Raw genomic sequence first — 23991 nt, 5'->3', positions numbered from 1 at the left:
ATGTTCTATGTACAGAAGGCCATATGCAGTGTCCTCCAGCTCACAAACCTTGTAATAACATGGGCCACAGATTGCATCCATTTCACACATCAAAGTTGTACAAAACTAAGTACATTAATAGAATGGCAGTAGACCAGCGGCCCAACGTAAGTACTGATAAAAATTTATTTTCACTAATCTGTCGCAGACCCCAGTATTATTAGACAAGTATGATCAAGTATAATCAATCTGATTTTCCGATTTCATTTAAAAGACACCAGCAGTGACACCATACTCTTCCTTGAGATCTTCCTTGCAACTCTTAACAACGTAAAAAACAAGATCAGTAATAGCTAATCAGAGCCTCAAGCCTGTTCCAGTCCTTAAGGGCAGCATGGTAGTGTGGTGGTTAGGAGAGCACTTTACAGTGTCAGTGACCTGGGTTCAATTCCTGCCACTGTCTGTAAGAGTTTGTAGGTTCTCCCTGTGACCGCATGGGTTTCGTCCGGGTGCTCCAGTTTCCTCCCATAGTCCAAAGACGTGCTGCTTAGTAGGTCAACTGGTGATCGTAAATTGTCCCATGACTGCGCTAGGATTAAATGGGGGGGGGTTTTGCAGGGTGGCACAGCCCAAAGGGGCAGAAGGGCCTATCCCATGTCGCTGCTCAATAAAAAATAAATAAATAAACAAACAAACAAATAAAAAGATGGTTCACTGAATTTTGAACTCACAAATCACAGGACGGAATTAGGCTATTTAACTCTGCTGGACCCTCTCCAACGCCAGCACAGCCTTCATTAGGTAGGAGACCCAAAACTGCTTGCAATACTACAAATATGGTCTGACCAACACCTTATAAAGTGTCAGCATCGTACTCTTGCTTATATATTCTAGTCCTCTCAAAATGAATCTGACATTGCATTGACCTTCTTTACTACTGACTCAACCTGCAAGTTTATTTTTCCGGAATCCTGCACCCGGACATCCAAGTCCCTTTGCGCCTCCAATTTCCGAATTTGCGTCCCGTTGATAGAATAGTCTACACCTTTATTCATTATACCAAAGGGCATGAGCACGCACCTCCCTAAGCTGTACTTTTTGCTCATCTCCTAATGTCCAAGTCCTGCTTCAGACGTCCTGCTTCTTCAACACTAACTGCCCCTCCACCTGTCTTTGTATCATCCGCAAACCTGGTCACAAAGCCATTAATTCCATCATCCAGATCATTAACACATAACTGTAAAGTAGCAGACCCAACACCAACCCCTGCAGAACACCGCTAGTCACCAGCAGCCAAACAAAACAGGTCCTCTTTATTCCCATACCTAGCCTTCTACCAGTCAGCCAATCCTCTGTCCATGTTAGTATCTTCCTATAATCTCATGGGCTCGTATTTTGTTTAGCAGCCTCATGTGCGGGACCTTGTTAAGGACCTTCTGAAAATCCAAGGAAGCAATATCCACTGATCTTCCTTTGTCTATCCTGCCTGTTACTTCCTCAAAGAATTCCAACAAATTTATCAGACAAGATTTCCCTTTTTGGAAACCATGCTGACTTCAGCCTATTTTACCATGTGCCTCCAAGTATCCCAAAACCTCACCTTTAATGAAGGACTCTAACATCTTTCCAACCACTGAAGTCAGCATAACTGGCCTATTTTTTCCTGTCTTTTGCCCCCCTTCCTTCTTATAAGGTGTAGTGACATTAGCGATTTTCCAGTTCTCCTGAACCTTTATAGAATCTAGTGATTCTTCACAGATCACCACTATTGCCTCCACAATCTTTTCTGCAACAACTTTCAGAACCCTGGGGTGCAATGCAGTTGGCCCAGATGACTTATCCATTTCAGATCTTTCAGTTTCCCAAGCACCACCGCCTTAGAAATAGCCACTACCCTCACTTCTACCTGACTCTCTAGAATTTCTGGCATGCTACTGGTGTTTTCCATGGTGACGAACGATATGATATACAGTCCATTCGCCATTTCTTCTCCCCCATTACTGCCTATGGCATCATTTTCCAGCAGTATGATGCATTCTTACTTCCCTTTTACTCCTTATATATCTAAGAGAAAGTTTTGGTGTCCTCTTTTATATTATTGAGTGGCTTACTATCAAATTTCATCTTTCCTCTCATTTCTTTTTCATTGCCTTCTGATGGTTTTAAAAGCTTCCCAACCTTCAAACTTCCCACTAATTTTGCTATATTGTGTGCTCTCTCTTTGGCTTTTATGCTATTCTTGACTTCCCTTGTTAGTCACAATTGCCTCATCCTCCCTTTAGATTGCTTCTTCTTCTTTGGGATGAAAAGATCCTGCATCTTCCGAGTTACTTCAAGAATTTCCAGCTATTGCTGTTCCACCATCATCCCTGATAGTGTCCCTCTCCAGTCAACTTTGGCCAGCTCCTCTCTCATGCCTCTGTAGTTACCTTTATTCAACCATAACACTGATACATCTGATTTTAGCATCTCCCTCTCAAACTGCACGGTGAATTCTTAAGCTCCATCATCAAATCTGGGTCATTAATCAACACACAATTCAGAATTGCATTTTACCTAGTGGGCTCAACCACAAGCTGCTCTAAAGAGCTATCTCATAGGCATTCTACAAATTCTTCCTCCTGGGATCCAGCTCTAAAATAATTTTACCATTCTATCAGCATATTGAAATCCCCCCATGACCATCATAACATTGCCCATTGCAAAAAGCATGCCATTATGATATCCCATTGTAATTCGTATCCCACATCCTGGCTACTGTTCAGAGGCCTGTCTATAACTCTCATTGGGGTCTTTTTACCCTTGCAGTTTCTTAACTCTACCCACAAGGATTCAATATCTTCTGATCTTATGTCACTTCTTTCTAAGGATTTGATTTCAATTTTTAGCAACAGAGGCACCCCAGCCCACCCTTGCTTACCTGCCTGTACTTTTGATACAATGTTTATCCTTGGATGTTAAACTCCCAGCTGTGATTGTCTTTCAGTGATAACTCTGTGATGGCCACATCATATCTGCCAATTTCTATCCACCTTTTACCTTATTTTGTATCCTGCCTGCATTAAAATTCAGTCCTGTATTCACTACTTCTTTCCTAAGTTGTCTCCATGTTGCCTTAAGTTACATTCTTATCCTTTCCTAAATATTTTTGTTTTATTCTTTAAATAAAAAGTCAGGCCATCAGGTCTAGGGGATGTAGTACTCTTGCTTACGGTAGAGATTGTTTTAAATTCCTCTATCCCCCATCCTCCTAATCCCTCTATTTAATATGATACTTGGTTAATTAGCAAGAGATGGTGCATTCTTCTTGTAGACCTTTTCCTCCTCACTGGAATATACTAACGGCAGGATAAACAAACTAATGCCAGGAATACATCCCCAGAACTACACTTTTAATCGCACTCAGTAGGTTGCGCTGGGTAGGCTACATCACTTGGATCCCCTACACAAGAACCCTGAAGCAAACACTCCAAATCAAAGTCCATCATGGCAGTGAATTATAAAATAAAGACAAAAGATTCAAGTACATTCTTAAAGGCTCCTGGAAAATAAAATTTTTACATCCCGAACAATGGGCATTCCTGACAAAATGAAGACATAAAATAAAAGGTTGGAATTGGGAATTTTGAGTTAATTCTTACAAGAACACAGAAGTTTATAATAAATGGCGTGCACCCATTCTGAAAATATCCATCGCCACCTTCCCCAGACACTCTGCACTGATGGATCCTACCCCTAGCCTCATCAATCACCGCAGAACTCAGGGAACTGAATGGAAGCAAATAGTCCTCCGACTAAGACTAAAATAAAAAGGCGGGCACAAGAAAGACTGCAGAAGCTGGAAATCTGGAGCAACGCACAAAATGCTGGAGATACTCTGGCAGCATCTATGTAGGGAAATGGACGGTGGATGTTTGGAGGTCGACACCCTCATCAGAAAGATGCAAGGCATTTATGATACAAGCACGAACATTAGGATACTGCACGGAACGACACCTATAACCTCCCCATCTCCGACAAACCCTCTTCCGCCCACCCCCCCGACGTTATTGAAGACGCCAGCACCTCTTCCGGGTCAGAGGGCGCCGCGCCGCAGTTGCGTTTCCTCCGTTAAAGGTCAGTTTGGAAGCGAATCTGCGTGTTTGCTGAGGAGGGAGAGAAGCCCGGAGGAGGCGGCGCGGGGGAGCGGCACGGAAATGTCAGCAGAGGCGGAGAACACGACGAAGGAGGCCGCCGCGGGCAATACGGCGGCCGGCGAAGACGAGGAACACTGGCTATATGGAGGTAGGAGAAGTGAGGTGTTGCGCTCTGGGCCTGCTCATCACTGGCGGCTAGCAAGGCGGCAGAATGAATAAAAGTTAACCCGGCTTGGCCTTGCTTGAGCCATCGCCTGATCCGGGCCTACTCCACATACCCGATGGGTCGGTGCTCTTGGGGCTGACCGTGCACCTAATTCTCTCCATTTTATCTTTTTAACCGATAGCTTTTCTTGTTGCAGATGAAAACGACCCAAATAAACAGGAGGAGGAAGCGGCCGTTGACAGGTGAGCTGTTTTCCTTGTTCTTAACAAGGTCCAGAGCGGTTGTTTTTCCGCTTTCAGCGTGTTTCTAATTGAGGTGTTTAATTTTTACAATGTGAGATGGTAATTTTTTAATAAAATGATGTCATCTTTCTGGAGAGATTCTCTGTGGTGAAAATCAGCCTTTGAGAAAAGGCCGATTGCGAGCTTGCATTGGTTCAAAGGTATTTAAAAGAGATCATGGTGTTGGACCTCAAAATTGATAACCAAGTGGCATCTGCTCAAGATTATAAGATGTGGAATCTACAAACACACCCTGCAGGAAATAAAATCAGCATTAAATTCAGATGCCGCAGGGACTTCAAATCCCATGTGAGCCAAAATAGCAGATTGTGGGTTATATGTGGCGCATGTACATAAACCAGTGCTAGACATCTGGGGAGTCCTTGTGGAGTGCATTGAAGCTTAATTGAATTAGATTCTGAGACCTTGTCCCATAATGACTGGTCAATCGAACCAGCAGAAGAGACTGAATTTGTGAAGTTTCTGTAGCCTGTAGCCAGCAGTATACAATTGCAAGAACAATATTCTGCCAATTTAAACAGTGTAATCGTAATTTATTCCAATGCTGATTTTAAGCATACATTTTTTTTAGTTGTCCTTTGCTTCCCAGATTCGAGCCAAGTTGCAGTATGCATATTGTATTGCTGGAATCAGCCTAAACACTGAATCACTGCCAAACCATACGATATCTTCAATTGCGTAGTTTTCAGCTTTGTGATTAGTCATAGGAATCTTAACTTTGGTGCTTTTATTTTCCCATTGTTGCTTTCTGTCACTCAAAGGGAGCTTAGCTGAGGACATGGTATTGAGTGAATAGAGGAATTGTCTGGCTTGGATCTGTTTAGGAAGCATTGATCCATATGTGTAATTGAGGCATATTCATTCAGAAGACAGGGTAATAACAGATGGAGTGTATTTTGTCTGGAGGTCAGTGATCAATGGTCTTTCGCATGATATGTACTGGGACTCTACTCTTCGTGATTTTTGTTTTATATCTAAATGACTTGGATGAGGAAGTGGAAGGGTGGATTAATAAGTTTGCAGATGACGTAAAGGTTGGTATTGCTGTGGATAGTGCAGATGGTTGTTGTAGGGTATAGTGGGACATTGATGGGATGCGGGGCTGGGTTGAGAAATGGCATATGTGCCAGCAAAGAAGATTTCTCTTGCCTGCCCCCCCCCCCCCACAGAAGCAGGCACTCTGCTTGTCCTGGGCTGATGTGAGGAAGACTCTAGCCAAGGTCAACCCATGTAAAGCTGCGGGGTCTGATGATGTACCTGGTTGGCTGCTGAGGGACTGTGCTGCCTAGTTAATGGGTTTTAACAGATATCTTCAACAACTTCTGGAACACTCCATTGTCCTCTCTGGCTTCAAGGTGGTCATCATCATCGCAGTGCCCAAGAGGGTGACAGTAACCTGCCTCAAAGACAACTGGCCAGTGGCATGAGCTCAACAATAATGAAGTGCTTTGAGCAGCTGGTTGTGGATCACATTCAATCCCATCTTCCTGTTATATTTCAGTTCACTTAAAACTCAAATCTCTCCACTGATGATGCTATAGCTTCTGCACTCCACACCGTCCAGTCCCACCTGGAATTTGGTGCCTCATATGCCAGGATATTTCTTAACAACTTGAGCACAGCATTTAATACAATCATCCCTTTGAAGTGGTGGATAAACTGTCCTTGCTGGTTTTTCTCTGTAACTGGATCCTGGACTTGACTGTAAGGCCACAGTCAGTCAGTGTTGGCAGAAATGTCTAGCTCCATCAAGCTGAGCAATGGAGCTCCCCGAGGCTACTGCTGAAGAATGACTGCACTGCTGGATCCGGATCAAATAGAATCAAGTTCTCTGGTGACGCAACAACAATGAGACAGTTTACAGAGGGCAGGAAGAGCAGCTGTTGTGCGAGCATAACAGCTTGAGTCTGAACATGAACCAGACCAAAGAGATGACTGTGGATTTAAGGCTGGGCACTTCTCACTGGATGTACATCGCTCCTCAGTGATGAGCGTTAGGAGCTCCCAAGTTTCTGAGAGTGCACGTAACAGGCGATCTCACCAAGTCCCTCAATACCACCTCTTTGGTCAAGAAAGCATGGCAGCTTCTCCCCTTCCACTTCCTGAGGTAAGTGAGGCTGCCTCCCCCCACCACCACCATTCTAACCAATTTTTTCAGGAGCACCATTGAGCAATTATATCACTGTCTGGTATGGTAATTGTAAGGCATTTGACCAAAAGTCCCTACAAAGGATTGTGAGGGCTGCTGAGAGGATCATCAAGGTCTCTCTTCCACTCATCAGAGATATTTATTAGGAGTGCTGTGTACACAGGGCCCTTAGCATTGTCAATGATCCCGCCCATCGGTCCAGCAATCTCTTTGATCCCCTGCCACCGAGATACAACTCTGGGCATCATCGGAAGTTGTTCCTGCCTGTGGCCATCGAACTTTGCAGCTCCTCCCGTGGAGGGTCAGACACCCTGAGCCAATAGGCTGGTCCTGGACTTATTTCCATCTGGCATAGTTTGCATATTGTTGTTTTGATTTTTTGTGTTTTTTTTATTTCTATATTTATGCTCTATTCTTGGTTGGTGCAGCTGTAACGAAACTCAATTTCCCTCAGGATCAATAAAGTATGTCTATGTCTATGCCATCAGGCAGGAGGTACTGTAGTATTAGGACAAGTACTGCTAGTTTGGGAAACAGCATTTTCCCCAGACCATAAGACTACTGAACTTACTGCCACCACCCAGGTCTCATCACACATGAAGCACTCGTTGCATCATGCTGTTTACTTTTTACCTTGTATCATAAATGCACCTTATTATTTGCTAATTTACTACAGTCCTGAGGTAATGCAAGAAAGATCGCTTTTTAAACTGGTGATGTCCGAGTTATATCAAAGAAATTTCCAACCAGCTCTGCTATTTCCAGCTCGCCTAAGGGTTGTTCTGCCTGATAAATCGCGTAAATGGTTTAAATCCGTGGACGAAGCATATCAATTTCTTGAAGGTCAAAGTTCGAGCTCAGCTGTCTAATAAATTTACTGTTTTTTTTCATGTCTGTATTCACTTGTTTATAAGTTAATAACCAGTTCATAGATTTGGACTTCTTGAAGAATTTTACCCTTGGTTTGATAATGCTCGTATTTTGTTTTGGAGTATGGATATTTATCATGCTTTTATGTTGCAAGTTCCTTTTTCTTTCTTTCCCTTTATTATTTTATTCTATTATTTTCAATTGTTTTTGAAAATAATTAAGAATCTGATTTGGTAATTGATTTTTTTTCTTGAAATATTAATAAGATTATATTCTGTTTCACTTTCCAAGATCTTGCCTTTCAAAATGTTTCACAAACGGCTGTTTTTTTAACATTTGTTTGGTGTTTTTTATGGCATTCTCTTCTCAATGTTTTGACTGCAGGTGGTGTTTTGCATTCTTTTTTCATTGGAGACTTGCCTTCAAGAGAGACGGGGGTAGGGAAGTGTTTAGATAGCTTTCTGGCATTCTATTGGCCAGTTTTTGGGTGGGGGTGGGGCTATTTTTAGTTTAGTTTTTACCATCTGGGCTGATCTGAAACTACAAATATGTCTGAATTGTCGTAACTTCCAGTTCCTCTTTAAACCTTTTTCCCTCTTCCTGATTCATGAGTTTCCTATGCAGTAAGGTTAACCCTTTACAAACCATATGGTTTATTCGAGTACAATGGATAATATTATTAACTTTGTTTCATGGAATACGAATGGTTTGAATCATCTGATTAAACGGAAGAAGATTTTTAAAGTTTTTCATAGATTGATTGCTCAGATTATCTTTGCCCAGGAGACTCATGTAAGGAAGGAGTATAATCAGCAGTTTTTTAGGTTTTGGAAGGATAAACAATTTCAATCTAATTCACAGACTAAGGTGAAAGGAGTCTCTATTTTTATAAATTCCTCAATTTCATTTGTTCACTATGAAACAACTTCAGACCCGAATGGCAGATTTCTGTTAATTACTGGTTTACTTTATAACCAAAAAGTTGTTATGGTTAATATCTATGCACCAAATACTGATGATCTTGAACTCTTTAAGCATTTATTTGCATCTCTTCCTAACTTAAATGAATATATGTTGATAATTGGTGGAGATTTTAAATGTTGCCTGAATCCCTTGATGGACAGGTCTGCGCTCAGTCAAGTACTTCCAAACAAATCCGCTATTTTTATCCATTCCTTTTTAGTTGACTCCGGAATTTTAGAAGTTTGGAGGTTTTTACATCCTAATGATAAAGAGTTCTCATTCTTCTCATGTATATCATAATTATTCCAGAATTGACTACTTTTTCATTGACTCTCAATTAGTTTCATCTGTTACTGCCTGTGAGTACGATGCAATTATCGTCTCTGATCATGCGCCCCTGAAACTATCAATCAAATTAACTGATGTAACTTTCAGTGCTAGACAATGGCGGTTCAATTCTACTCTGCTTCAGGACTTAAATTTTGTTAACTTTTTAAAGAACAGATTGCCGTTTTCTTCTCAACTAATTTTACGGAAGAAATTTCCAGGGGGATATGATGGGACACTTTTACAGTATATATCTGTGGGCAAATTATTTCATATTCTGCTGGATTGAAAAAATGAATTAATAATGAAATACATACATTGGTTGATGAGATTAAAGAAATTGATTTAAAAATATTCTGTTGCTCCTAATTTGGAGCTTTAAAAAAGGAGAGTTGAACTTCAGATTATTAACATCCCCAATTGAAAATCAATTACTTAAATCTAAGCGTCAATTTTATATACATGGTGATAAATGGGTAAATTACTGGCCAACCAATTGAAAGCTGCTTTGGCTAAACGTCAGATTATTAAAGTTCGTAAACGGGATGGTACTTTGACGGTTGATCACGATGAAATTAATAAATCTTTTCAAGAATTCTATACCTCTTCATACCAATCAGAATTCCCTGACGATTCTACCATAATGCATGAATTTCTAAGAAAATTGAGTATTCCGAAATTACCACTTAAATGAATGTTTAGCATTAGATGCACCCATTACGGAAGAAGAAATAAAGAAAGCAATTTCTTTGATGAATTCTGGTGAAGCACCCGGCCTGGATGGGTATACAATAGAATATTTAAAATCTTTTTCAAATTCCTTCTTTTGTCTTTGAGTTTTCCTGTGCAGATGACTTGATGACCTCTGTGTTACAGCACCTTACAGAATTTGCAAAATCTTGAACACCAAAGTTCAAAGTAAATTTTATTATCGGAGTACAGGTTTCTCCCGCCATCCGAAGGTAGAGCGTTCCTATGAAACAGTTCGTAAGCCAAAATGTAAAGAGAAGAAGCAATTACCATTTATTTATATGGGAAAATTTTGTGAGCGTTCGCAGACCCAAAAATAACCTACCAAATCATGCCAAATAACACATAAAACCTAAAATAACAGTAACATATAGTAAAAGCAGGAATGATATGATAAATACACAGCCTATATAAAGCAGAAATACTTCTCTACAACGATTGCCTGCACAGATCTCCATAGCGAAAATGTCACGCAAGTGCTCTCGGCAGAAAATCTCACGCAAGCGCTGTTGGCATAAACGCGCTCTCCTTTAAACTGTGAAGCTGCCAAATCTACCAAATAACATGTAAAATTACACAGCTTATATAAAGTAGAAATAATGTATGTACAGTGTAGTATCACTTACGGGATTTGGGAAGACATCAAGCACACTGATGATGGTGTGTTAGACTGAGTCGTCGCAGGTTGGGGTGGCGCAGCGGCCCCCATCCTCCTGGCCGCCAACTGAGACATTGCCGCGAAGCACTCAGGGGTAGCCGGGAGGCACACAGCACATCTTTAAGAAAAAAGCCGAAATAAACATGCTAATTAATTAGGTGCTGCCTGGCACGTAAATGTCGGCGCAGAGCAGAGGCGATTGCCGATTGCATTGCCTCTGATCTGGGCCGACAATTACGTGTCGGCAGCACCTAATTAATTAGCATGTTTACTTCGGCTTTTTTCTTAAAGATGTGCTGTGTGCCTCCTGGCTACCGCTGCATTCTCCGCGAATCGGTAATCTGTCTGGGGCCGGGGGGTTGGGGTGGTGGGACACAGGGATGTCATCTCATCGTTGGTCAGGACAGGCAGCTCATCTTCTCGTATGACTGCTTGCCTCGACGTCGAAGGTCGAGGTTCGTCATCTGCTATAGCTGATGTGGAAGGCTTGCTTGACTGCTGAGCCTCGAGCATTTTTCTATTACACAGTTCTTTGTAAGGACTCAAACCATCCTGCAAATATCCCCTAAACCTACGTACTCTTTCAAAATTAAAGTCGTACTTTATCATTGCAGCGAAAATCTCACGCAGTTGCTTCACGTTCAGTTCCTGGATGACTTCACTTTCGCTACTGCATTCGGTTTCGATTGTTTTCCTTTCCTCTTCCAATTGCATCAGCTCTTCATCTATCAGTTCTTGGTCATGGGATGCCAAAACCTCTTCAACATCATCTTCGTCAGCTTCCACAAGCCAAACTTACTTTGTCCTTGCTTCATTCACCACGATTGAAACGGTTAATTATGTCCAGTTTTACGCTAAGTGTAACACCCTTACGAGCTCTTTCAGGCTTTTCCGACACCTTAAAACTCATCTTGCTAACAGCTGCTCACTGCAACATGTATAAGCAATGCTGTTCCGAATCCGGGGCAGAGCGGCTGCTTGGGGTGCGCGCTGATTTTTTCGCGTGCTGATTTTTTATCGCACGTTGCCTTTCTTCGTAACAGTGAAAACACCTTCTGAAAGCGAAAACAGGGTACTAATGTAGGTCTTTCGTAACAGTGAGTTATCGTAAAGCGAACGTTGGAAAAGCGGGGGACACCTGTACATACGTGTCACCACACACAACCCTGAGATTCTTTTTCCTGTGGGCATGGTCAGCAAGCCGAGAGAATAGTAACTATAAGAGGATCAATGAAAGATAGAGTGCAGAAGACAACAAGCTGCAAATATGTCAAACGTAAATAAATAGCAATAAATAAGGAGTTCATGAACTAATAAGATAAACAGTCCTTAAAGTGATATAATTGGTTGTTAGAACATTTCAGTGGAGGTGAGTATAATGATCCCCTTTTGTTCAAGAGCCTGATGGTTGGGGGGTAGTAACTGTTCTCGGAACCTGGTGGCGCGAGTCCTGATGCTCTTGTACCTTCTACCTGATGGCAGCAGTGAGAAAAGAGCATGGCCTGGGTGGTGAGGATCTCTGATGATGGATACTGCTTTCCTATGACAGTTTTTCATGTAGATGTGCTCAGTGGTTGGAAGGGCTTTACCTGTGATGTACTGGACCTCATCCACTTCCTTTTGTAGGATTTTCTGTTCGAAGGAATTGGTGTTTCCAGGCTGTGATGTAGCCAGTCAATACTCTCTCCACTGCACATGTCTCAAAGTTTGTCAAATTATTTAATGTCATGCCAAATCTCCACAGATTCTTAAGGAAGTAGAGGTGCTGTAATGCTTTTTTCACAGTTGCATGTATATGCTGGGTCCAGGACTTGTCCTCTGAAATAGTAACACCCAGGAATTTAAATTTGCTAACCTGAATATTATCAAAAAATCTTCGATACAAAATACATTCTTATGAAATTTGTGTGTGGAGAGGGGAGGTAAAAATAAAGATTTTTTTGAACTCTGGTCTCTTGGTGCATGTTCAGATAAAGTGGTTGTCCATTATGGAAAATCACTATATGGATCACTTCCCAGGAAGATGAGCCATCCTGCCCTAATGCAGTCGTAATATGGCTGTTATCTTTCAGTACAAAATGAGCTGCGATTTTGTTAATCCCAATCGCCAAGCACTTATCATGGGTCCTTTTCAGCTCTCCCAATTTTCCATTTAAATTTGTTCTTCCTTTATATTCCTCAAAGGCCCTGTCTGATTTCAGCTTGCTATACCTTGCACGTTTCCTTCCTCTTTTTGAATAAATTTACATCATCCCTAAATTTATTCTTCCAACGGGAACATGTTAGTCTTTGACCTTCTGACATTTAAGCAATTCCCATATGTTGTGGCCTTTCCCAATAACAGCCGCTCTCTGTCTACTTTCCCCATTTCCTGCCTAATACTGTTGTAATTAGCCTTCCTCCAATTCATCACTTTCCCTCAAGGTCCTGTCGTATCTTCGTCTGTAACTGTCTGAAAATTTAGAGTTAGGATCACTGTTCCCAAAATGTTCTCCCACTGAAATTCCAATCATCTGGTTCGTCTCATTTTCCAATACAGAGTCTTGTATGGCCCCATGGTTAAATTTTCCACTTACTGTTTCAAAAAGCCATACTGGATGTGTCTAACAATTTCTGCCTCCTATAAGACCATAAGATATAGAGGCAGAAGTAGGCCATTCGGTCCACCGAGTGTGCTCCGCCATTCGGTCATGAGCTGATCCAATTCTTCCAGTCATCCCTGCCTTCCACTCCAATACCCCTTGTTGCCCTGGCTAATCAAGAACCTATCTATCTCTGCCGTAAATGCACCTAATGACTTGGCCTCCACAGCCACTCATGGCATCAAATTTCACAGATTTTCACAGATTCTCTGACTAAAGTAATTTCTCCGCATCTCTGTTCTAAAGGGACGTCCTTCAATCCTGAAATCGTGCCCTCTTGTCCTAGACTCGCTTATCACGGGAAATAACTTTGCCATATCTAAACTGTTCAGGCCTCTTAACATTCGGACTGTTTCTATGAGATCCCCCCTCATTCTCCTGAACTCCAGGGAATACAGCCCAAAAGCTGCCCAGATGTTCCTCATACAGCAACCCTTTCATTCCCAGAATCATTCTTGTAAATCTTCTTCAATATCAGCACATCCTTTCTTTTAAAAAAAAGCCAAAAACTGCACACAGTACTCCAAGTGTGATCTCACAAGTGCCCTATAGAGCCTCAACATCACGTCCCTGCACTTATATACCCCTAGAAATGAATGCCAACATTGCATTTGCCTTCTTCGCCGCTTACTCAACCTGGAGGTTAACCTTTAGGAAAATCCTGCACAAGGACTCCCAAGTCCCTTTGCACCTCTACAGTTTGAATTCTCTCCCCATCTAATAATAGTCTGCTCGTTTATTTCTTCCACCAAAGTCTATGACCACACACTTTCCAATATTGTATTTCATTTGCCACTTCTTTGCCCATTCCCCTAAACTACCTCTCTGCAGGCTCTCTGTTTCCTCAACACTACCTGCTGTTCCACCTATTTTTGTATCATCGACAAATTTAACCACAAATCCATTAATCCCATAGCCCAAATCATTGACATACATCATAAAAAACAGCAGTCCCAACACCGAACCTTGTGGAACTCCACTAGTAACTGGCAGCTAGCCAGAATGGGATCCCTTTATTCTCACTCTCAGTTTTCTGCCGATCAGCCAATGCTCCACTCTGTAATTCCATGGGCTCTTATCTTGCTAAGCAGCCTCATGTGCAACACCTTGTTAAAGGCCTTCTGAAAATCAAAGTACACCACATCTACTGCATCTCCTTTGTCTACCCTACTTGAAATTTCCTCAAAAAATTGCAGTAGGGTAGTCGGGCAGGATTTTCCTTTCAGGAAACCATGCTGGCTTTGGCCTACCTTGTCATGTGCCTCCAGGTACTCAGTAATCTCATCCCTAACAATTGATTTCAACAACTTCCTAACCACTGATGTCAGGCTAACAGGCTTTACCTAAGCCTCTGCACTTCTACTCACTGACATCACTGTTGCCTGTGATTCTTAATCACTATATTTGGTCAAAGGACGAACAATGATCAAGATGCCTTTTCAATTTTTGTGTTTGCTTGAACTAGCAGATGGGACTTTCCACAAAATGACACCCCTTCCCCATGCTGCATTGAAATATCAATGTAAATAAACTTCCTAAGTTGATGTTGAACGTACAACCATCATTTATTTATTAATCATTTTTTTGGGATGTGAGGTTCCCTGGCAACGCCATCATTTATTGTCCTTGCGAAAATTATGATGAGTCACCTTGCTAAACCATTCTGGTTCCTTTAATAAAGCTACGACTACCATGCTGATGGGTCAGGAATTTCAGAAGCAGACCCAGCAGCAATAAGGAATGACAATGACATTCCATGTTTGAATATGTGCAGCTTCCAGTGGAATGTGCGAGGGGATGATGTCCCATGTATTTGTTTCCCTTGGTGGTTGAGGTTACAGATTTTGGAGGGGTTGGCGGAGTGTCCTTGAGTAACATGAACAGACATTGTAGATGATATTGGATGAGCTGCTAATCAAGTGGGAATCTTTGTCCTGATGTGATCTAGTAGAGAGTGTTGCCTCATGGATAAACCACTTGGATTACAGTTAGATAGAAAATTTGGAAGGGTGGTCCCAGAATTTTGTTTGGCAAGATTAAAACCCATACAGAAGTGAGTCTCTTTGAGTTTTATGAATACCTTGTTTTTATATTATTAATTTGGAGCGAGGTATTCCAAAATACATTATTAAAAAACCTAATTATAAGATCAAGCATAAAGTTTTTGCATCCCTCGAGTTGTGTGCTTAATATTTTTGAGTGTGCAACATGACAGTCAGGAGGTAATTAGTTCAGAATTACATATTACCCTAGTGATAGCATGTTCCGCTGAAGCCTGTATTCTTCTAAAAGTATGTAATTTGGCATAATTCTATTTAGAAATATTTTACCAATTTTCTGAGTACCAAATATTTGTTTTCTAAAACATGGTTGGATTTTTATTTTGGCTTTGTTTTAAAACCTGCTTTTTAATGTGAAACATTATTTATTTAGCACTGAAGCACCAGCTCCAGCTGCTACGGTAGAAGAAACGAGAGGGAATGGTGTAGTGAAAATGGTAAGTTTCAGATTGACATTTTTGAAATAACGACTGTTGAATTAGGTCAAATAAATTATAGACAGATAAACATTGTGACTTTAAGGGGAGATGAGTGTGGTTTTAAATTAGAAATGTGATTAACTTTAAGGTGTCTTTTTAAATGAGAAGCTAATGTACTTGTCTTTTTGAAATGTAAAAATTTGGTGGGACTTTTTTTTTTGTCCATCATTAAGTTGCTTTCAATTTGATGCAAATTTCACAGGAGAGGATTGAGGTGAAAGTTCTTTAAAATAAATTTTTAAGTTAAATAGTAAAACTCTCAGCTGTGTGTTAGAAATGACCTTCCATGAAGAATGTTAACTTTATATGATTATGAAGACACGTAGTCCTCTTTTATTGTCATTTAGTAATGCATGCATTAACAAATGATACATTATTTCCTCTGGTGTAATATCACAAAACACAGGACAAACCAAGACTGAAAAAACTGACAAAACCACGTATTTATAACATAAGTTTCAAACGGTGTAACAATACCATAACTTGATGAGGAAGTCCGTGAGCACAGTAAGGTTCAAAGTTTCTCAAATGTCCCACATCTCACGCAGATGGGAGAGAGAAGAAAAACTCTCCCTGCCATGCTGACCTCAATCCGACTCTGAGTCATCTGAAAACTTCGAGCTCTGATCAGCTCCCCGACACCGAGTACTGAGCGCTATCTCTGTCCAAACGATTCGACCTCCTTCTCGGTCGCCAGAAGCAGGCAAGGCTGGGGATTTTGAGGCCTACCCTCTGAAAGAATCACGGCCACACAGTTTATCTTTGGTTTATCTTTGATTAACTTGGTTTATCTTTCTGTAAATGTTGAGGGAGGGAGGGTCCATGCCAACCATCAACCACCATTTACACTTGTAATACAGTACGTTAATCCCATTCACCCTACATGGACAGGCACTGATGTGATGGATCCAAGACCCAAGACCTAAGATGCAGATTGTGCAAGGACCTTTGCCCCCTCCACCTTCAGATTCTACCATTTACCTACACTGGGGGCAATTTGTAGTGGCCAATTAACTACGCGTATTTAGGGTGTGAAAGGAAACAAATTAGACAAATAAATACTATGACATTAAGTGAGGAAAAGATTGAACTGTGTGGGTTAGTTTGAGAATTTGTTGGCTAATAGCCCTTATAACAATTTGTATTTCATTGAGTTAATGGGCCTTCATTACATTCATGTATTGATTTTATTACTTGCACAGTCAGGTATCTTCAAAATCAAAAACAAATTGGTAAATAGACCATGTACGTTCTGAAAGTTAGTAGATTTATAACATAATTGGAAAAGGGAACTTTTTGTGTCTTAGTCACTAATTGTTTAGAGTAGTTATTAGATTAAGAAGTCTGTATTCTTCAGTGTTATGGAAGCAGATATATAGAATTACAGGCTGGTCAATCAGTGTTTTATGGCTGAAGCTTTAAAGCTGAACTACAAAACATGACAGTGTTTGCTTCCAACATAGGGTTACATGGGGAGAATAGATATTTCATAGAATAAAAGTACAGGTTGGGTGTTCTAATTAGTTATAGAAAATAATCATGTTTTCATTCTTTAGAATCCTACAGCTGAAGGGGAGGATGAAAGTGACAGTGATAGTGATGATGATGATGATGATGTTCAAGTTACAATTGGTGACATAAAAACTGGAGCACCTCAGTACACGTAAGTTCCCATCCTTTGTGAAACTTGAGATAGAAAATGCAGAGCTTTCGTTGGTTAGATTTACTTAGATTTTCATTGTTTGATATTTTGAAGTGTTAAGGCTAATTTATACTTGTGCGTACTAGCTTATGCCGTAGGCTACGCAAGTGGGCTACGCCGTTGTGTGCATTTATACTGTGCGTTGGTGTGTTTGTGTCGCTCTGCAATTCACCGCTAAAATGCTAGTTGGTGGTGGGGTTTCCATGCCACTGTGTTGAGTTTCTTCGTGTTGAAACTCAACACGAAGGAACTCAAACTTCAAACAATGGTGACTGAAACTGAAGGAGGGTGGATTTTCTGTGCTTGTCCGGCCACTGAGAGACATGGACGAGGAAATGCATTTCAAATAATTTCAGATGGTGGCAGGTAGATTTGACAATTTGGTTTATCGTCTCCAACCATTTATTTCACATCAGTGTATGCACAGTATACTCTGAGACTGGCAATCACCATTTGAGTTTTAGCTTCAGATGGAAGTCAACAGGCTGTAGCAGCTAGCTACAAACTTGCGTCAAGCATAGGGTCCTCCATAATTTCTGAGGTCTGTAAAGCTTTATGGAAAGCATTGCAGCCAGAGTTCCTTCCCTGCCCTTCAGTCGCCCAATGGCAAGCTATTGCAGCGTAGGTGGAAATGCGATGCTACCAAGCAGACCAATCACAGTTGTTGTGGTCTGCGACGCGTAGTTACATTTTGGGAGAGGTGCGCGGTAGACTACGGCATAAGGTATGCTGCTATGCCGTACCTATGACGTACATTTGAAGCACAAGTATAAATCTGCCTTTATTCCAATCAGTGTATGTATACAAATTTATCTCCTCCTGGAAATGGCACGGCTGAGGGACAACACAGAGGCGCTGCTCATGGTTCCACAAGGACAGGCGCTGGTGTGATAGACCCAAGATCCAAGATGCAGACTGTGCAAGGAATCCACTGAAACCATCCAGCACATAATAGTAGGGTGCAAGATGCAGTCAGGGGTAGCATACACTGAATGGCACAGCCAAGTTGCAGGAATTGTGTACAGGTGCATCTGCAGTGAGTATGGATTGGACACTCCCAAATCCAAATGAGGAACACCGGAGAAGGTGGTGGAGAATGACAGAGCTGAGTTCCTGTGGAACTTGCAAATACAGACTGATAAGCAGGTACTGACCAACCACCAAACATAGTAATACTGGACAAGGAACAGAAGAAAGCAATAGTAATGGATATGGCAATCCCAGATGACAGTAACACCAAGAAGAAGGAATAAGTGAAGCTGGAGAAATACCGGGGATTGAAAGAGCAGATAGAAAGGATGTGGAAGGTTAAAGTCAGAGTAATCCCAATGGTGATAGGAGCACTTGGAGCTGTGATACCTGGAATGGGAAGGTGGTTCCAGTTAATCCCAGGAACAACATCTGATATCTTGACCCAGAAGAGTGCACTACTAGGAACAGCAAGGATACTGCGCTGAATCCTCAAGCTCCCAAGCCTTTGGTAGAGGACCTGAGATTGAGGGAAAACTACACATACACACCACCCATAGACTGTGTTGATGATTTTCTCCTTGAACTGTTGTAATTTTTATATTAGTATTCTCACATTGATTCTTCAAGTTTGTTTGTTAGGGTGTTCCCACGATTTTGCTGCTCTTGTACTTCAGTTGTAGTAATGGTGTTGAGATGATTATTCCTTTTATTAGTAGACAGGGACCCGGCTGGTGGCGTAATGGCATCAGTGTCGGACTTCGAGATGAAAGGTCCTGAGTTCAAATCCAGCCAGCTCCCTTGCACGCTTTCCATCCGTGCAGGGTTACGAGCTGGTGATCTCTTTGGAAACTCACCCGGCAGAAGGCAATGGCAAACCACTGCTGTAACTTGCCTCGTACATGGTTCCCCGCTACGTCAGAGAGGCGTGCAAGGAAATTGCCTGCGAACTGGAGAAACTCCTAATAGACAGAATATGGGTAATTCTGGCAAAGGGATTGACCATCTTTAATTGCTTTCAGATGAGAGTTAATAAGATTGCAATGTTTTTGGACGTGCATGTATACCAGATTGGTTAAAGGGGGTTGATTCCCATAGAACAATACAGCACCTGAACAGGCACTTAAGGTCACCATGTATGCATCAACCAATGGTAATGATCCCATCTGACTGCATGTGGTCCATATCATTGTATTTGTTTTCTATTAAAAATATGTCTTAATGCTTCTTCAACAATGCCATCATATCGGTTTCTCCCACCTCTCCCAGTTGCATGTTTCAGGTAGGTGCAATACTGAGTTTTTTAAAAAAATGCAAATCTCCTGTAAATTTTCCCCAACTCAGCCTAAATCTATGTCCTCTAGTATTTCACATTTGCAAGCTTGGTGGTGGATAAAGAAGCTATCTAATGCACCATAATTTCAACTCATAATTTTCATCTCTCATAATTTTATATTAACCAGCTAGGTCATTTCCTTAGTCGTCAACACTTCAAAGAAAACAGTTCAAATTTGTTCAATCTCTTTTTACCTAATACATTGCACTCCAGTCCAGGCAGCTTAGTGGTGAAACTTTTCTGCATGCTTTGCAAAGCTTGCATGTCCTTCCTGCCATGTGCGGTTTGGTTGCCATACTAAGCTTTGTAAGGTTGTAACATAACTTCAAACTTAACACTCAATGCACTGACTGATAAATACAGGCATTCCATATTTGCAAATTTGTGGATGACGCCAAGATTTGAGGGTGTAGTGGACAGCAAGGAAGACTATCAAAGCTTGCAGTGGAATCTGGACCAGCTAGAAAAAGGGGCTGAATATTGGCAAATTGAATTTAATGCAAACAAGTATGAGGTTTTGCATTTTGGGAGGACAACCCAGGGTAGGTCCTACAGAGTGAATGGTAGGGTTTTCAGGAGTGCATTAGAACAAAGTGGTCTGGGAGAGAATACAGGTTCATAATTCAGTTAAAGTACCATCAGAGGTAGACAGGGGCATAAAGAAAGCTTTTGGCATGTTGGTCTTCATAGATCAAAGTATTGAGTACAGGAATTGGGATGTTCTGTTGAAGTTGTATAAGATGTTGGTGAGGCCTAATTTGGAGTGCTGTGTGCAACTTTGGTCACCTACCTACAGGAAAGATGTGAACAAGGTTGAAAGGTGCAGAGAAAATTTAGAAGGATACTGCCGAGATTAGAGGATGTAAGTTATACGGAAGGATTCAGTAGGTTAGGGCTTTATTTTGGAACGTAGAAGATTGAGGGGAGACTTGGTAGACGTATACAAAATTATGAGGGCTATAGATAGAGTCTGTAAATACAAGCAGGCTTTTTCCACTGTTGAAGTTGGTTGGGCCTAAAACTAGAGGGGATGGGTTCAGGATGAAAGGTGAAAAGTTTAAGGGGAACACGAGGGGAAGCTTCTTCACTCAGAGGGTGATGAAAGTGGGAACAAGCTGCCAACGGAAGTAGTGGATGTGACTTTGGTTTCAGTGTTGAGGAGAGGTTTAAATAGGTGTATGGATGGGAGGTGTTTGGAGGGCTATACTGCAGGTGCAGGAGGATGGGACTAGGCAGTATAAATGAGTTGACATGGATTAGATGGGCCAAATGGCCTGTTTCTGTGCTGTATTTTTCTATGACTCTGTATGCTGCCTTTATCACACTCTCTATTGTGTTGGCACTTGTGGGGAGCAATGGAATGAATCCCAGATCCCCTTGTACATTAGTGTTCTTAAAGGTCTTGCCATTAACTATTATTTATTCTTGCATTTGATCTCCCAATGAAATCTCTTTGCATTCATCCACATTAACCCCCATTTGCCATTTCTCCACCCACCCCTCCAAATTTCCAAACTATCTATATCCTGCTTCCTCCGTCACTATATCATCATTCACTTCACCACTGGTCACAGACCTGCAGTCAGAAAAAAAACACCTCCATCCCTCATCAATCATTTATGTCACATCTTTAAATAAAAATCAAATTTGCAGAACAGACTTCCCCAAGATAAAGTTATGCTGTTTATCACTAAAACCACGTTTCCTAATGTGAATAAATCCAGGTGCATCCTACTTCTGGTGTAAGGTTTACTGGCCTATAATTTCCTGCATTATCACCTTTGCTTCTTAAAGAGCAGTATCAGCTATTCTGTGGCTGAAAAGGATACAAAGATCTTTGTCAAGGCTCCAGTAATCGTCTCCTCTTGCTTCCCTCAATATCCCAGGATAGATTCTATTAGGCTCTGGGACCTAATCCTTAATAGTTTTCAAGACAATATCAACATACCCCTCTGTAATTTCACCACCATCCATGTCCTTCTGTTTGGTGAATACCCATGCGAAATACTCACTTAAAACCACGACCATATCTGGCTGTTGTTACTTGGAAAAAGGTTTGAGTGCCACGAGTCAGCTTATGGAAACTGTTGAATTTCATAAATTGGAAACATCATTATCCATCTACAGTGCCTATAAAAGTATTCACCCCCCTCCCCGCCCCGGTAGTTTTCATGTTTTATTGTTTTGCAGCATTGAATCACAGTGGATTTAAATTGGCTTTTTTTTACACTGATCTAAAGAAAAAGACTCTTTCGTGTCAAAGTGAAAACTGGTCTCTACAAAGTTGGTCTAAGTTCATTACAAATATAAGGCACAAAATAATTGATTGCTTAAGTATTCACCTTTAATATGACACACCAAATCATCACTGGTGCAGCCATTTGGTTTAGGAAGTCACATAACTGGCTTTAGGAGATCTGTTTTTGGAGACCTAGGTGCAGTCCAAGGTGTTACAATTGGTTGTCGTAAAAATGCACCTGCATCTGGAAGGTCCAACTGCTGGTGAGTCCGTGAGCTGGCAAAAACTACACCATGAAGACAAAAGAACACTCTAAGCAACTCTGAAAAGATATTGAAAAGTCAGGAGATGGATACAAGAAAATCTCCCAAGTCACTGAACATCCCTTAGAGTACATTTAAGTCAATCATCAAGAAAAGGAAAGAATATGCCTAGAGCAGGCCGTCCTCAAAAACTGAGGGACTGTAAGAAGGAGACTAGTGAGGAAGGCCATCAAGAGACTGATAACAACTCTGGAGGAGCTACAAGCTTCAGTGACTGAAATGGGAGAGACTGCACATGCAGCAACTGTTGACCAGGTACTTTACCAGTCGAAGCTTTATGGGAGAGTGGCAAAGAGAGAGCCACTGTTGGAAAAAACTCACGTGAAATCTTGGCTAGAGTTTGCCAGAAAGCATGTGGGAGGCTCTGAAGTCATCTGAAAGAAGGTTCTATGGTCTGATGAAACCAAATTTAAGCTCTTTGGTCATCAGACTAAACGATATATTTGGCGTAAGCCAAACAACGCACCTTGTCAAAAACCCATTGTCCCTACCGTGAGGCATGGTGGTGGCTGCATCATGCTGTGGGGTTACTTCACTGCTGCAGGCCCTGGAAGGCTTGTGAAGGTACAGCGTAAAATTAATGCAGCAAAATACAGGGAAATCCTGGAGGGAAACCTGGTGCAGTCTGCAAGAGAACTGTGACTTGGGAGATTTGTTTTCTGCAATGACCCCAAGCATAAAGCCAAAGCTACACAGGAATGGCTTAAGAACAACAAAGTTAATATCCTGGAGTGACCAAGTCAGAGTCCAGACCCCAATCCAACTGAGAATTTGTGGCTGGACTTGAAAAGGGCTGTTCACCTACGATCCCCTTGCAATCTGACAGAGCTTGAGTAGTTTTGTAAAGAAGGATGGGGGGGGAAAATTGCAGTGTCCAGGTATGCAAAGCTTATACAGACCTATCCACACAGACTCAAGGCTGCAATTGCTGCAAAAGGTGCATCTGCTAAGTACTGACTTGAAGGGGGTGAATACTTATGCAATCAATTACTTTGTTTTATATTTGTAATTAACTTAGATCACTTTGTAGAGATGTTTTCACTTTGACATGAAAAAGTCTTTTTCTGTTGATCAGTGTCAAAGATCCCAAATTAAATCCACTGTGATTCAATGTTGTAAAACGAAAAACATGAAATCTTCCAAGAGGGGCTGAATACTTTTAATAGGCACTGTATATCCTGTATGATAAAAAATGTAAGTATTTTCTTTGAGAAAATTCAGTAAAGAATGTTGAATTGACAAGTGAGCAGCATATTGTGAGAATTTTTTTGCCCTAATTTAAACTATATTTTCTGTCCAAAAGCTATGGTGTAACACCTGTAAATCTCAATATCAAGTCTTCAAGTAGACTTTATGGATCAGGTAAGAAACCTTTTATGTTTTTCATGATCTATTTGCCCGCTTCAGCCCAAGACACAAGGACAGGGTGGCAAATGCCCTTCATTGCCATTCTGTACTACTTAGTGGAGATGTACATAACATCACTTTCCCTTGTTCATTTCTTACTTGTGGCCGTTTTGAAAAATTAAATGACACTCTACATTCTAAATGGAAATTTGTAGTTCAAGTAAACACTTAAGTTTTGAACCTGACGCGACATCAGAATACCCTTTTTTTAAAGTTTAATTGGCATTTGTAAAACAACAACTTTGAGTTTCTGTGGAGTCTTGAGTGTAATCATAAAGTAATTAAGAACATTTAGAGTCAGAATAACCTAAAAGGCCATCAATGCATCTTCCAGCATGTTAGAAGGAAAACTACTTTCAACAAAAGATTCTATGATAGAATACTTTCAGAAAAGAGGACCTGTTAAATGATCGAAACTTAATGCAGTAGGGTAGAGGGAGTAGTATTGGTACTAGAGCTATCCCTTGTCCATGACTATAGCAAGAAACCTCCAACTGTCAAATTTTAGTGATTTTTGGCCTGAAAGTAAATTGG

General features: G+C 41.2%; 1 protein-coding gene across 5 annotated transcripts in view; it reads left to right on the top strand.

Moving 5' to 3' along the window:
• Positions 1 to 4071: 4071 nt before the first annotated feature.
• fip1l1a (FIP1 like 1a (S. cerevisiae)) overlaps positions 4072 to 23991 on the top strand; it is a 94641-nt gene continuing 74721 nt past the window's right edge. For all 5 annotated transcript variants that reach the window (XM_063043145.1, XM_063043144.1, XM_063043146.1 and 2 more), the window contains exons 1-5: positions 4072 to 4263; positions 4478 to 4523; positions 15376 to 15439; positions 17038 to 17144; positions 23354 to 23412. In XM_063043145.1, the coding sequence (XP_062899215.1) occupies positions 4176 to 4263; positions 4478 to 4523; positions 15376 to 15439; positions 17038 to 17144; positions 23354 to 23412 (364 nt within the window). In that variant the 5' untranslated portion in view covers positions 4072 to 4175. The remainder of the gene's footprint in view (positions 4264 to 4477; positions 4524 to 15375; positions 15440 to 17037; positions 17145 to 23353; positions 23413 to 23991) is intronic.

The sequence above is a fragment of the Mobula hypostoma genome, chromosome 3 (assembly GCF_963921235.1).
Source record: "Mobula hypostoma chromosome 3, sMobHyp1.1, whole genome shotgun sequence".
Classification (NCBI taxonomy): Eukaryota; Metazoa; Chordata; class Chondrichthyes; order Myliobatiformes; family Myliobatidae; genus Mobula; species Mobula hypostoma.
Note: the sequence above shows the minus strand (reverse complement) of the source record. Positions and strands in the feature narration are given on the sequence as shown.